The sequence below is a fragment of the Rhinopithecus bieti genome, unplaced genomic scaffold, assembly GCF_001698545.2.
Source record: "Rhinopithecus bieti isolate Rb0 unplaced genomic scaffold, ASM169854v2 scaffold_11508, whole genome shotgun sequence".
Classification (NCBI taxonomy): Eukaryota; Metazoa; Chordata; class Mammalia; order Primates; family Cercopithecidae; genus Rhinopithecus; species Rhinopithecus bieti.
Window position 1 is genome coordinate 980,050 of NW_016806932.1, and position 13,219 is coordinate 993,268.

General features: G+C 42.1%; 1 protein-coding gene across 1 annotated transcript in view; it reads right to left on the reverse strand.

Annotated features, from left to right (window-relative positions):
- Window positions 1–4,811: 4,811 nt before the first annotated feature.
- AFG1L (AFG1 like ATPase) overlaps window positions 4,812–13,219 on the reverse strand; it is a 223,618-nt gene continuing 215,210 nt past the window's right edge. The window contains 2 exon segments of the mRNA XM_017878746.1: window positions 4,812–8,092; window positions 10,964–11,077. Coding sequence (XP_017734235.1) covers window positions 7,964–8,092; window positions 10,964–11,077 — 243 coding nt within the window. The 3' untranslated portion in view covers window positions 4,812–7,963.

A 13,219-nucleotide genomic window follows, 5' to 3' on the forward strand; every position in this document is an offset into this window, starting at 1 on the left:
CACTACAACCTCTGCCACTTGGGTTTAAGTGATTCTCCTGCCTCAGCCTCCCAAGAAGCTGGGATTATAGGGACTCATCACCATGCCTGGCTAATTTTCATATTTTTTGTGGAGATGGGGTTTCACCATGTTGGCCAGGCTGGTCTTGAACCCCTTACCTCAAGCGATCTACCTGCCTCAGCCTCCCAAAGTGCTGGAATTACACATGTGAGACACTGTACCTGGCCCGTATCCCCCAAATATTAATGAAGTCTTTCTCTTCACTGAGAGTTGGAAAACTGAACAGGTGTGGCTCATGCTAGCCTGGTAGACTACGGAGAAGGTGATCTTAGGGGCAAGGGGGAGCCACATGTTCCAGATGAGGTTAGCCACTTTTAGAGATTCAAGCTTTAATTTTGATTTAAATTGCTGACTTTTCCTTAAGGAGCAATATAATCAACATATAAATTCTCCTATTCAAATAATCACTTTTTTTTCCCTTTTTCTTTTTTTTCACTCCTGGCTTCAAGTGATCCCCCCACCTTGGCCTCCCAAAGTGTTGGAATTACAGGCATGAGCCACTGTGCCTGGACAAAATAATGACTTTTCTTTAAATAAAGCTTTAAACTTCATCATGTCCCACAGAGCATCTAGCAGAGTGCCTTGTCATAAGAAGCACTTGATAGTGTTTATTCAATAAATTAAAGAGTGAATCAGTGAAATGAGAACTGTCTACTGCATTCCCAAAGGCCAGCTTGTCCTAGGACTCTCTGGAGTCTTACCCCAGCCCCCAGGTGGATAATGAGGACTGGGAGATTCCAGAACTGATCCTGTCACTGTAGAAGAAACTGTGGAAACACTCAGGACAGGCTGAAAGTCCTGGGATCACCTTTGCTTAAACTGCTCCTGTCTTCAGATTGTTGGCTTTGCCATTCATTCCAATAACTAACCATTCTCCAAGTCCTGCCCTGCACTGGTACTTATTTTGGACCCTTTCTGCAACATGTAACATGATTCCAATGTTTATCCTTTCTTTTCTGTCCCCAACATCACTGGCTCTTGTTGACTGCCAGTGGCAGAGTATTAGAGTACTGCAGCTGTGTGAGTGCCTGAGACAGTATCATTGCAAAAAGTGTACCATTGCAAGAAGATATTTCAGAGTGGAGGATTGGGTTGAGTACTATTTGAGACACACTGAGTTTAAGCAACATTCAAGAGGAGAGATCCAGCAGGCAATTGGAAGTACAGAACAGGAGACTGGTGGATTCAGGGATGGGAAGACACACTTGAGAATAACTGGCATCAGCTGGTATTTGTTGCTATGGACATCAAGAAAAGAGTGTGAAGAAGACGTTAAGTGTGAAAGGACTTTGTATAATATTGGGTGTTGTTTTTCATAATTAGCATTTTTATGTGGATCCAAGAAAGAACTTAGATGGTGAGAAAAGGAAAAGGAACCAGAAGCTTTCAGAGAAGGAAGAGCTGAGACACAGAGGAGAAGCTAGAGAAGAGAGTTGCAAGGTTGGGGCTGGGCTGGCAAAGTGCTTAGGGCTCAGAGCAGCAGGCAGCAATGAGGATGAAGTGAGGCAGTGGCTAGGAGGTCTCAATGGGTAGACTGGCTACCATCTTCTCCTATATTCAAATTCCCATCTAGCTTGGCCCCACCCTTCCCATGCTTAGGACCCTCTCTCCACTCCAGTTGCCAATACCAGCTCTTACCAGTGGGCTCCAGTGGGCACATGGGAATCCTTCATCCCATTAGCAATAAACTCAGCCTTGTCGAAGTGTGGTCCAGGGACCCTTGAGGGACCTGTGACTCTTGGTGAGTCCATGAGGTGAAAGTCATTTTCCATAAAACCACTAAGACATTATTTACCTTTCTCTCTCATTCTCCCACATGTACACAGTTGATTTTTTCAGGAGCTACATGATGTGTGATATTCCAACAGATTGAATGCAAAGGCAGGTATGAGAATCTGGCTGTATTTTACTAAGCCAGACATTGGCAAAAATTTAAAACAATGCCACTTTTCTCACTAACTTGTTTCTTGTTTTGGAAAATGCTGTTACTTTTCATAATGCTATTTAGGTAATATTTTGTGTGCTTATTGTTATTTTTAAATGAATTAAATATCTAACAATTTCTCTGCTTGATTTCTAATACTGGTGATTATATATCCCACCCATATAAAAGCTCTTTGGGGTCTGCAAGCATTTTGAAAGTGGAAAGTGGGGCCAGACGTGGTGGTTCATGCTTATAATTCCAGCACTTTGGGAGGCCGAGGCAGGAGGATCACTTAAGCCCAGGAGTTTGAGACCAGCCCTGGCAACATAGCCAGAGCCCATCTGTGTTTTTTAAAAAATTTTTAAAAATTAGCTGAGCATGGTGGTGCACACCTGTAGTCCCAGCTACTTGGGAGGCTGAGGTGGGAGGATCACTTGAGCCGGGGAAGTCAAGGCTGCAGTGAGCCATGATTGTGCCACTGCACTCCACGGTCTCAAAGTAAATAAATAAATGGAGAGAGAGAGAGAGAGAGAGAGAGAGAGAGAGAGAGAGAGAGAGAGAGAGAGTCCTGAGATTGAAATGTTTTATAGCCACAATGGAATTCCTTATTTTCTTCAAGCTCTAACCCCTTCTCTAAGAACAATATCTCCTTTCCCAGAATTATTGTGAAGATTAAATATTTCAGTTTGCCAGCCACTGTGTTTCCAATTATTTGCTATCACATATGGGGCTGTGCAAAACAACACCCCTGTGCATGCCCCGACACCCACATCTTTCCTGTTCCAGCCTCAAGACCACGATGACTTTAGAATGGGGGCTACTATTACTACTACTACCAGGAGGGCTGCAGAGCACAGGGTTGGGATCCAAAAGACATGTGCTTACTCGATATGCTTGTGAAACCACTTATCCCCCGAGTGCCCCGGTTTCCTCATGGGTAGTAGGATAATCACATCTCCTCACAGAATTTGCTGTGGACGACCGATATGGTAGGAGTAAACGATCCTTCCGCCTTGGCCTCCTAAAGTGCTTTGTAAACTAGGAAGTGCTGCGTGGTTACCTATTTTGACGTTATTAGTGTGGGTGGAGAAGAAAGGCAGAGGAGCGCAGGCCTCCAGGGAGGAGAGGGGTGGGCTCTGGGAGGTGCCTTTGTGTGTGCCAGTGTGCTCATGACCTGGGCTCCAGGAATCATAGCAACAGCCTCTACTCCCTGGAAAGTGCCGTGGTCTCTGCATCAGGGGCCCAGAGTCAGGACCCAGCTGCAGGCAGGGCTCTCTGTGCTTACCGGCTGTGTAGTCATAGGCAAGAGCTCCACAGCCTGCCTGATTGGCGGTGATCAACCCTGCTGCACCTTAGAATCTGACGAGGAACATTAACAAGTGCTGATGCTGGGGCCACACATCGTGACTCACCACACCTGACCCTGGAGGTGGACCTAAGCCTAGGAATGTGTAGCATTGAGAACCACTGGACTTTTTTTTCCTGTCAGTTCATCCTACTGACCACAAGATGGTGCCCTGTTTCTGGGAAATCTTTGATGTCCGCCAAACAACAATTTCTGTATTAATCCTGAAAACATGGATTTGAATTTAACAACCTTCTCCAGCATCTCATGAAGCCAGACCCGTGTGTTCTTGGTGTCTAGCCATTTAATGAGTATCTTTTCCCTTCTGTTAGAAACCAGTGGTTGGAATGTGTCTTCTGTTTTGCGTTCCTCAAAAGGCTATAACACAAAGTAGAAAGTAGGATTTATGATCATAATCATTAGTATCAATGACAACTGATGTTCGTTTAATCATTTAATCCTTTACCATTTGCAAAGCGCTTTTCACCAACAATCCTCATAGTAACTCTATGAAATGGGCATTATGATTCCCATTTATAAGATGATACAACTGAGGCTCAGAGCACTATCTTGGTCGAGGTCACAAAACAATAATTAGCAGAACTGAATTTTCCAATGCTGGATCTCGAGCCCTTCCCACTGCATCATTAGAGACAAGCAATCAACCACCGGGAACCCAGTAAGTACAGCCCTGAGATAGGAAAATTCTCAGCACAACATCCGGAAAGCCCCTTAGGCAAGCAGGCAAGACAGACTGATGGCTCCATGCAGCACAGATGAAAGGCCGGCGGACAGGCATGTTTGACTGGACCGAGTGACCAGCGGGGGTAACAGATGTGAGGGTCCCAGTGAGCTGCTGGACTGAGTCAGCAGACACTCGACAAGAGGGCAGATTTTAACATTTGTAATTTTCTATTCCAGAAAAATGAACTGCTATATACCAATAGGGAACATTCATCTTAATTCTGACTATATAAGAAGTTATAAACTCATTTCCAAAGAAAATCCTTTCCTACCAGCAAGTGACGTCTTTTGACATTAGTAAATCTAATAAAGGTAACTTACAGACTTGCTGCAAGACAGATTCCCGTAACTGATCAGGAACCCAAATGTCAGGGACCCAGGCGCCCAATCCTTCTGCATGTTTTTAATCTCAGATAAAGCAGCCGTCAAGTGTAGGTTCCAGTTACATGGACCAGCAATACTGTTTTCAGGACAGAGGCGATGAAATGGAAAATTTAATATGCTAGCACTTTGCTTAATTTTATTGACTTCAGCGTATATCTTAGCAATTCAGGATTCTGCTTTAGCTGTGTTCCATGTCTCAGCTTCCCTGTCTATAAAATGATTATAATGGCACCTATCTCATAAGACTGTTATATGGATCAAAAGAGTTTATTTATAAAGCACATAGAACCATGCCCAGGACACAGAAAACATGATGTGTTTCTTAAATAAATAAATGGATATGAGCACATCCACTTATTTTACAAGTGAAATTTTAATTTTTTTCAATATTCCAACTAATTTTAAAATTATGTTATTTGCACACTTGTAAGTACAGGAAATATATATACATTAAGAAGATAAAAGTATTGCCTTATTATTCAAATTTGAAGTCCCATTGAAAAGGCATAAATTTGATTAAAATAATGCTACAGTCTTTTGGCCTCAGAAATAGGTTAAAATTACTTAAGTCCATCCTGTTTTCATCTCAGGATTAGTGATATCAGCAAATAAGCTCATACACTGCGTAAAGAAATATGAGAAGTGATAAGATTTTCTTTTCTTCTCTAAGGAAAGCTTTCCTTTTCTCCGCTTGACCTCTGTTAAGTCTGGGAACCAGTGATCAGTTTGGAGAGCACCCTTGGCACATGGTGTTTTCTCCTGACTCTAAAGACATCCCCCCTCTGTGTTTTGAATTGAATGGGAGCTTTCCACAGCAGTACTCAGCTCAAACCTCCATCTCAAAGTATACATTTAAAGCATTTCAAAAAAAGAGCATTTGCTGAGAGACTTCTAGGGAGAAAGACTGGAATGCTGAGAATGTAACAGGGGCAGGGCTTGGAAGAAAGACAAATTGAAATGTTGCTCTCCAATCTAGGGGTTGCATTTCATGTTGGCATTACTTTTCTTTTAGTAGAGCTACCATACTGTTTCCTAGTGATGGCTATTCTTGAAGACTTGGGTTTTTTTCTTGCATGCTATTTTATGAAATAAACTTTGTAGATTTCCAGCCACCCTGGAACTCCTTCCTCCCCTCCAGAGATCCAGCCAAAGCCTTCTAGTCCCACTTTCTGCATAAACCCTTCTCCCAGCTCAAAGAGCCTCTTACACTGTAGCCAATCCCACCAGGCCCCTGGAGCTGGGGAAGAAGATTGCAGATTGGAGACACAGAAGTGGACACATGCTCCAGTTACTTAGGTGGAGCCTGAGCTACAGTTTTTCCCTCAGGGTTTAAGTTCTTTTGTACCAAAATGACATTATAGGGAAGCTACACTGAGAATTACATAGGCTCCTACACATTGGGACAGCACCCCAACTAACATTACATGATTGTTTCTATGGAAAAATGAAACTTTATTCCCAATATCTGACCTCAAATGAACTTTTATAACATAACAGTTATAAAAGTTATGAAAGTATATAGAAGAGGAGGACTCTTCTACATACACTCACACTCAGGGACAGTTCTGTCTATCGGTCATACTGTCCATCTGTCTATCTATCCATTCACATTATTTTTTAAAAAATTAAGGTACAGAATAATTACCAAAGGAATGGGAAAAGTAAAAAGCTAAGATCTAAAGAATAAAGTTAAACGTTTTATATTTACTGAGTTCAAATCAATGGTTTTGTTGTAAATTTATCTTCAACTTCATTCACTGAGTTAAATCAATCAATTTTTAAAACAATCTCTCTTTTTTTTTAAATAGTAAGAGAGTGTGGTATAAAATATAGTACATGAGTTTTGTAGTTGTAAACTGTGAATCTCAGGTCAAGCTACTTAACTTTCCCAAGCCTCATTTTTCTTATCTTTAAACAGGGATTATAATATTCACTTTCTAAGACTATTTTTTTTTAATTGAGCTAATGTAAATATGTAGCATTAAATCTGGCACAAAGTGGTTATTTCCCATCTTTCTTCCCTATTACTTAACCTCTTTGAAATTACTGTGTTTCACTTCAATAAAAATATCTTTAAACCACATTTCACTGACAGAAGGCTTAATTTAAATAAACTCTTCTCTTGGCTTGGGTACTCATCCATCTATCTGCTTGCCTTAATTAGGTTAATGTCTAAAAGAGACTACTGTGATGGATTATTGACTAACAAATTAAACAGGGCCATGCCATGCCACACTACACCTGCCAGGAGATGGCTGGAGTGGCCAAGATATAAAAATTAAAAATAAATAAATAAATAATAAATCAAATAGGTTCAAAGAGCTTACTTATGTTGACCACTGTAATCATTGAACTGACTTACCTCTGCCTTACCTTCCCCTAAATGCTTAATTTTCACTAGATTTTGTGGATTTTATGTTTTTTCTTTTTTTTCACACTCATCCACAGCCGAAGATCCACTTTGTGACAATAGTTAGTAAAGCCAGGTTTTACTCAAAGAAGCAAAAAATGAGCTCAGTGAAGGACAAATCAGATTTCCTTTGAAGCAGGCTTGTCAGGTGTTCTTTCCTATTTGCTATTAGGTCCATCTCGTGGCAGAGTCGGCAGCAAGGGCAGGGGCGGCATGCTGCAAGGAGAGCAAGTGTCTGCGAATAGTGGGAAGGAGGCTGCTGTCCACTGGGGTCCAGCCGGCCTCATGTGAGCGGGAGTCTCCTCTGCTGATGGAGTGCCTACGGCTCTGACACCCACCCTCCCGCCCACACTTTCTCGCTGGTCCCCATTCCTGGTTGCAGAGTTGGTAGTTCTGCCTGCAGATCTGCCTGTTGGCTGGAATTTGACACTTGCTCCTCAATTGATCCCATTATAATTCTCAATTTTTTTTTTTTTAGAAAACTCTGTGACCACTTGAGATCAAGTCCTGCCTACTAAGCTTGATCTCAGGGTTAAAAACCTATTTTTTCATTATGTAGACATCTGAAGGCCTGCAACATTTACTATAATTCATAACCAAAAAAAAAAAAACCACATATAAGCCCATATTCTAAAATATTATCCCTTTTAGTTTATATCAGAGTGGGAAACTGTCTTTGTTTTGAATTGAAACATAGGGCATTTCTCCCCTGTTATAAAAGATGGATTTCTAACGTGCCACCACCATGCAGTCAAAGCTTGAAGGCGTCCAGACGTCTTGCATTTACTTGTGCATTCAAGGTTCATTCAGGTGGTTTAATGTGAAGCTAAAATGTCTGGTCCTACATTCATCTTCAGGAATGATGATTTTAATTTCATGGTGCAGAAATAAGACCAAATAAGAAAAAGTAGACCTAAAAATGTTAAGTGTTTAACTTACTAATCCACTAGATCTTTGACAGCAATTTTAGATTAAAATGGTCCAGAGGACAAAGTGCATAATTAATGATGAGAAAATGATTCCTTCAAGTCCCACAATAAGGAGTTCTGCCTGCGTTAACCATTTGTCAAGAGTTTTATTTATGTGAAAGTGACAGTTACTTCTTGGTTCTGTCTCCTTCGTTCCAGTACTGTTCAGTCTGCATTTCTGTGAGTCGGGAAATCGTGCGCTGAAATGCAAAGATTTCCTCTTCTCCGGTAAACATGGAGAGTCCTTCTGCTGAATCCTGGTTATAAAACAAACAAATTAAATTAAAGCCATCACAAATGAAAATTTACAGAACCTAAGCATAGGTTTAAAAAACTTTTTAGGCTTACCGGTTTAGATTATGCCTTTTTTTATAACTTTTTTTTTCATATACAATCCCTTAAATGAGACTAGAGAGTCAACCAATTTAAACTGCTAGGCAGTAAACACATCAAATTATCAGAGAGAAAACTTAAAAGGGAAAACTTTCTCCAGAAGTGTACACCAGAAATAAGTAATGTTAAAACAACAACAACAACAACAAAAAATAAAAAACAGTAGTTCTGAGAAGCTAGAAAGAGGCTGGTGTAGGCCTCCAGACAGGGGCCCACTGCCTAACGGGGAGGCCCTAAGGACAAACCTCTGGAGAGCCTTTTCCAGTCCAACCAATGACTAAAGGAAAGCAAATGCGAATGAACAGTGGGTCTGGGTTCTGGAGAATGTGCCTGGGATCTAAAAGCCAGGGCTGTTTTTAGTCTTCAGCTGCTGGGACAATTGATACCACCATCTAGGACCAAGTTGGGAAGCCCTGTCTCTGTGAGGCTGGTAATCCCAGACTAGTGACACCAACACAGACTCGTGGCCACTAAGTGGGCTTGGAATTTTTCTCTTTCCTTAGAGGTTTGCTAGTATGCTTTTCAGAGAAAATTCTGGATCCCTAAATCCATCTTCTCCACTGATTCATTGTGAACCTTCATGGCCCTGAGGTCACGTTCCCTGATTTCTTCATATATGATTGGCTCCATCTGCTGAGCTTACTTTGTCTTGATCCTAGGGGAATTTGAGACAGGGTCTCACTCCGTCACCCAGGCTGGAGTGCAGTGGTGCCATCTTGGCTCACTGCAACCTCTGCCTTTTGGGTTCAAGTGATCTTCCTGCCTCAGCCTCCCCAGTAGCTAAGATTACAGGTGTGTGCCACCACACCTGGCTAATTTTTTATTTTTTATTTTTTGTAGAAATGGTGTTTCACCATGTTGCCCAGGCTGGTCTTAAACTCCTGAGCTCAAAGCAGTCTGCCCACCTCGGCCTCCCAAAGTGCTAGGATTACAGGAATGACCCATTGCACCAGCCTAGGGGAAAAAAATTTTAACAGCCAATGATGTAAATTTTACCAACCTTTTGGCACCAGGCACCAGTTTTGTGGAAGAGAATTTTTCCATGGTCCGGGGGCAGGGGGATGGTTTCGGGATGAAACTGTTCTACCTTAGATCTTAGGCATCAGATTCTCATAAACAGCGTGCAACCTTGATCCCTTGCGCATGCAGTTCACAACAGAGTTTGCGGTCCTCTGAGAATCTAATGCTGCTGCTGATGGGACTGGAGGCGGAGCTCAGGTGGTAATGCTTGCTCCTCCACTGCTCACCTCCTGCTGTGAGACCTGGTTCCTAACAGGCCACAAACCAATACCAGTCTGCGGCCCAGGGGCTGGGGGGCCCTGATGTAAAGGACTTTAGAAACTGAGCTGATGTAGCTCTTCAAGTGTATTCTTTCAAATTGTCAAAGACAGTATTTGGATGTAAATATTGTTCTTGGAGAACCAACATTTCAAATGATCCCAGTACAGAGATTTATAAGCAGCTATTTATTTCTACACTGCTATGGTCTGAATGTTTGTGTCCATCCAAAATTCATATGTTGAAATCCTAACCCATAAGGTAATAGTACTGGAGGCGGAGCTTTTGGGAGTTGATTAGGTCTTGTGGGTGGAGCCCTAATGAATGGAATTAATGCCTTTATAAAAGATGCCCCAGAGGGATCCCTCACCCCTTCCACCATGTGAGGTTTATACAGAAAAGACAAGAGGCTTATGAACTAGGAAGTGGGCCTTCACCAGACGGCACCCTGATCTTGGACTTCCCAGCCTCCAGAACTGTTAGAAATAAATTTCTGTTGCCTATAAGCTACCCAGTTCATGGTGTTTTGTTATAGCAGACTAAGATATACACATAGGTTTAAGTCATCATATTGGAAAGTTCACTTACTGAACAGGCCTCATTCTCCCAAACTCCTGAAAATGCCTCATTTCTACTCAGGTTGATAAGGAATTGTTTCCTTGTTCTAGGCAGTCTTTCACCTGTGGGGCGGGAAGAATTGGGCTCTCCTCATGGGGTGAGTGTTGATAGTTGTAAACTTTTGACTAATATTTCAATTGTTGATAGGTGAGAAGAAACACATCCCGTAACGTTCTTACAGAAGGAGAAAATGCAAAATCACTTCTGGTTGGCCTGGGGTGAATCACCAGACTCCAAGTTCCAGAAAAACTGGGCTAGCATCTGTTTGTTCCCTACAGTGTCCCCAGAGCCTGGCACCCACAGGTACTCCATAAATGTTTGCAGAATGGAGGTAGGGAGATTAATCAGGGATTTCTTTTCAAGCCCAGGGCCTTGCTAGGCACTCCATGGTCCTGGACTAGCCAGCCCACATGCTTGGATACTGTATCATGCACTCTACAAATCCAGCAATCATTTAGAAAGATATCCAGAAAGGGCAGCATGGTATAGCAGAGCAAGCCCAGAACCAGGCACAGGTGGCTTGGCATCCAGCTCTGGCCTACCGTTATTCAGCAGTGTGACTGTGGGCACCTTAGTCCACCTCTCTAGGCTTCATTTTTATCACATGCAAAATGGAGCACTGAACTACATGACCACTAAGATTCCCTCCACTGTAAGTTTATAATTTTCTATATTTAGTGATATTGAGAATGATAAATTTGCTACACAGGCTTACAGGAGAAGCAGCAAATCAATGGTTAACTATACACTGCATTTCTTCTTCAAAATGTAGCCATGCATCAAACCAAAAACAATTAAGCTGTTTTATAATAAAAAGAGATTATAGTAATATCGCCTACCTGGCTCAGCCCCAAATCATCCATCAGTATTCTGCTTTGCTCCAACTCACTGTCATGATGTTGATGTAAAAATAAGCTTGATATAGGAGTCGATGCAGAGCAAATTATACGCACCTGAAATAGAAGAAAATGAGTAAATGTGTTACTCTTTACATTTCACAAGTTGAAGGTAAGAAAAATCTCACAAAATAAAAATCTGTTTTTCACATACAGAAGTTTAGATCTTTGCTTTTAAGACGTCCATATATTTTTTTCCTAATTGTTTATCTCTTTAAAGCTGTACTTTAAAACTGCACAGTACGGCCGGGCGCGGTGGCTCAAGCCTGTAATCCCAGCACTTTGGGAGGCCGAGACGGGCGGATCACGAGGTCAGGAGATCGAGACCATCCTGGCTAATACGGTGAAACCCCGTCTCTACTAAAAAATACAAAAAACTAGCCGGGCGATGAGGCGGGCGCCTGTAGTCCCAGCTACTCAGGAGGCTGAGACAGGAGAATGGCGTGAACCCGGGAGGCGGAGCTTGCAGTGAGCTGAGAGCCGGCCACTGCACTCCAGCCTGGGCGGCAGAGCAAGACTCCGTCTCAAAAAAAAAAAAAAAAAAAAAACTGCACAGTACTTTTCAGAATATTTCCACACAACTCCTACCACCCTGTGAAGTAGGGCACAAAGGTTTATTGGGAGACTTCAGGGCTGGACAGGACTCAGTTCAAGACGTCAGCCCAGATCTTCAGTTCTTAGTCCAATGCTTTTTCCATTACTGCTCTGGTTTGAATGTTTTTGTCCCATCCAAAATTCATGCTGAAACTTACTCCACAATGCAACAGGATTAAGAGGTGTGGCCTCTAGGATATGATTGAGTCATGAGGCTCTGCCTTCACCCATGGGATTCGGTGCCCTTATACAGAATTTGATGGAGGGAGTTCACCATTTTTTGCCTTCCATTCCTTCCACCATGCAAGAACACAACATTTGTGCCCTCTGGCGGCAACAAGGCATCATCCTGAAGCAGAGAGTAGCCCTCACCAAACACCCAAACCTGCTGGCACCTTGATCTCAGACCTCCTGGAACTGGAAGAAATAAATTCCTATTATTTATAAATTACCCAGTCTATGGTATTTTGTATAGCACCACATACTGACTAAGATGATTACACTGTGATGTTGACATTTATACCTGGCTGTTTGGAGCTGCTCTGTGCACCTAAAATGCTCCCCAGAGACACTGTGAAGAGGTTAGTTACCCTTTTGCTGCACAGCAGACTGCTAAGTTCAGTGCATTGCTATTCTAATTAGGCCAGTGATATTAGCATCCTGCTAGGACCTTCTTCAAAAAAACTAAGATTTACATTAATATCTCTTGATTAAGTATTTGAGTGAGTGTTCATATGTAATCATATATTGGAAACAGCTTTTATATTCACTAGTTTAAATACAAAACATATTCTTTTTGATGTTTTAAAAGTCCTGAATTTGTCTTCAGGATTCATAACTATCTTTTACAATCATTATTTAAATAATAATACACCAGTACTTAAAAATCATGTGTTGACATTTGACACTAGATTTTCCATATCCAAATCGCCTTCTACCTCCTCTTATAAGTTATTTTAATCAAAGACACTTTTTCATTATTTACATGGGAATATCCTTCTTTCACAAATCTCCATGAGTACATTATAGAATAATGTCTGTTTAATGCTCCCAATTTCTGAAATAAAATGGTTTTGACTACACTTTAATAAAGAGTGTAATCTCTAAATGAGTGATTTAGTTAAAGGGAATGTTAGAAGGGTAGTTTGAGTATTCCATCATATTGCCAGATAAATTCTTTTCCCTTCAATTAAGAAGTGAAAAGGTGGGGTGAGGTAGGGTTGGGGTAGGACTGAGGGATGGGGCCATAAGCTTTCTCTAAGGCATTCCTAGCTGAAATATCAAAATAACAAGTCTCTCAATCCTCCACTATGAGCCATCCTAATTATGCCCCTCCGTCGTTTTCTTCTTGAAGCCTAGTCCTGTAAAAACAGCAGCCTCCAGGCCCCTGCCCTTCATTCCACCCCTGCCCTCCCCACCATTAGTGTAGAGTCGAGTCTGTGGAAGGCAAACCACTCACAGCTGATGGGCCTCCATCCCCAAGCTCTGCGTCCTCAGCCTCCTGCCTCTCCAGATTCCCTGGTCATAGGTGTGTGGGCTCCACAGGGACACACAGCAGCTTTTGATAGCACTCCCTTAGGTGGCCTTCCCTCAGCTTCTGCGTCA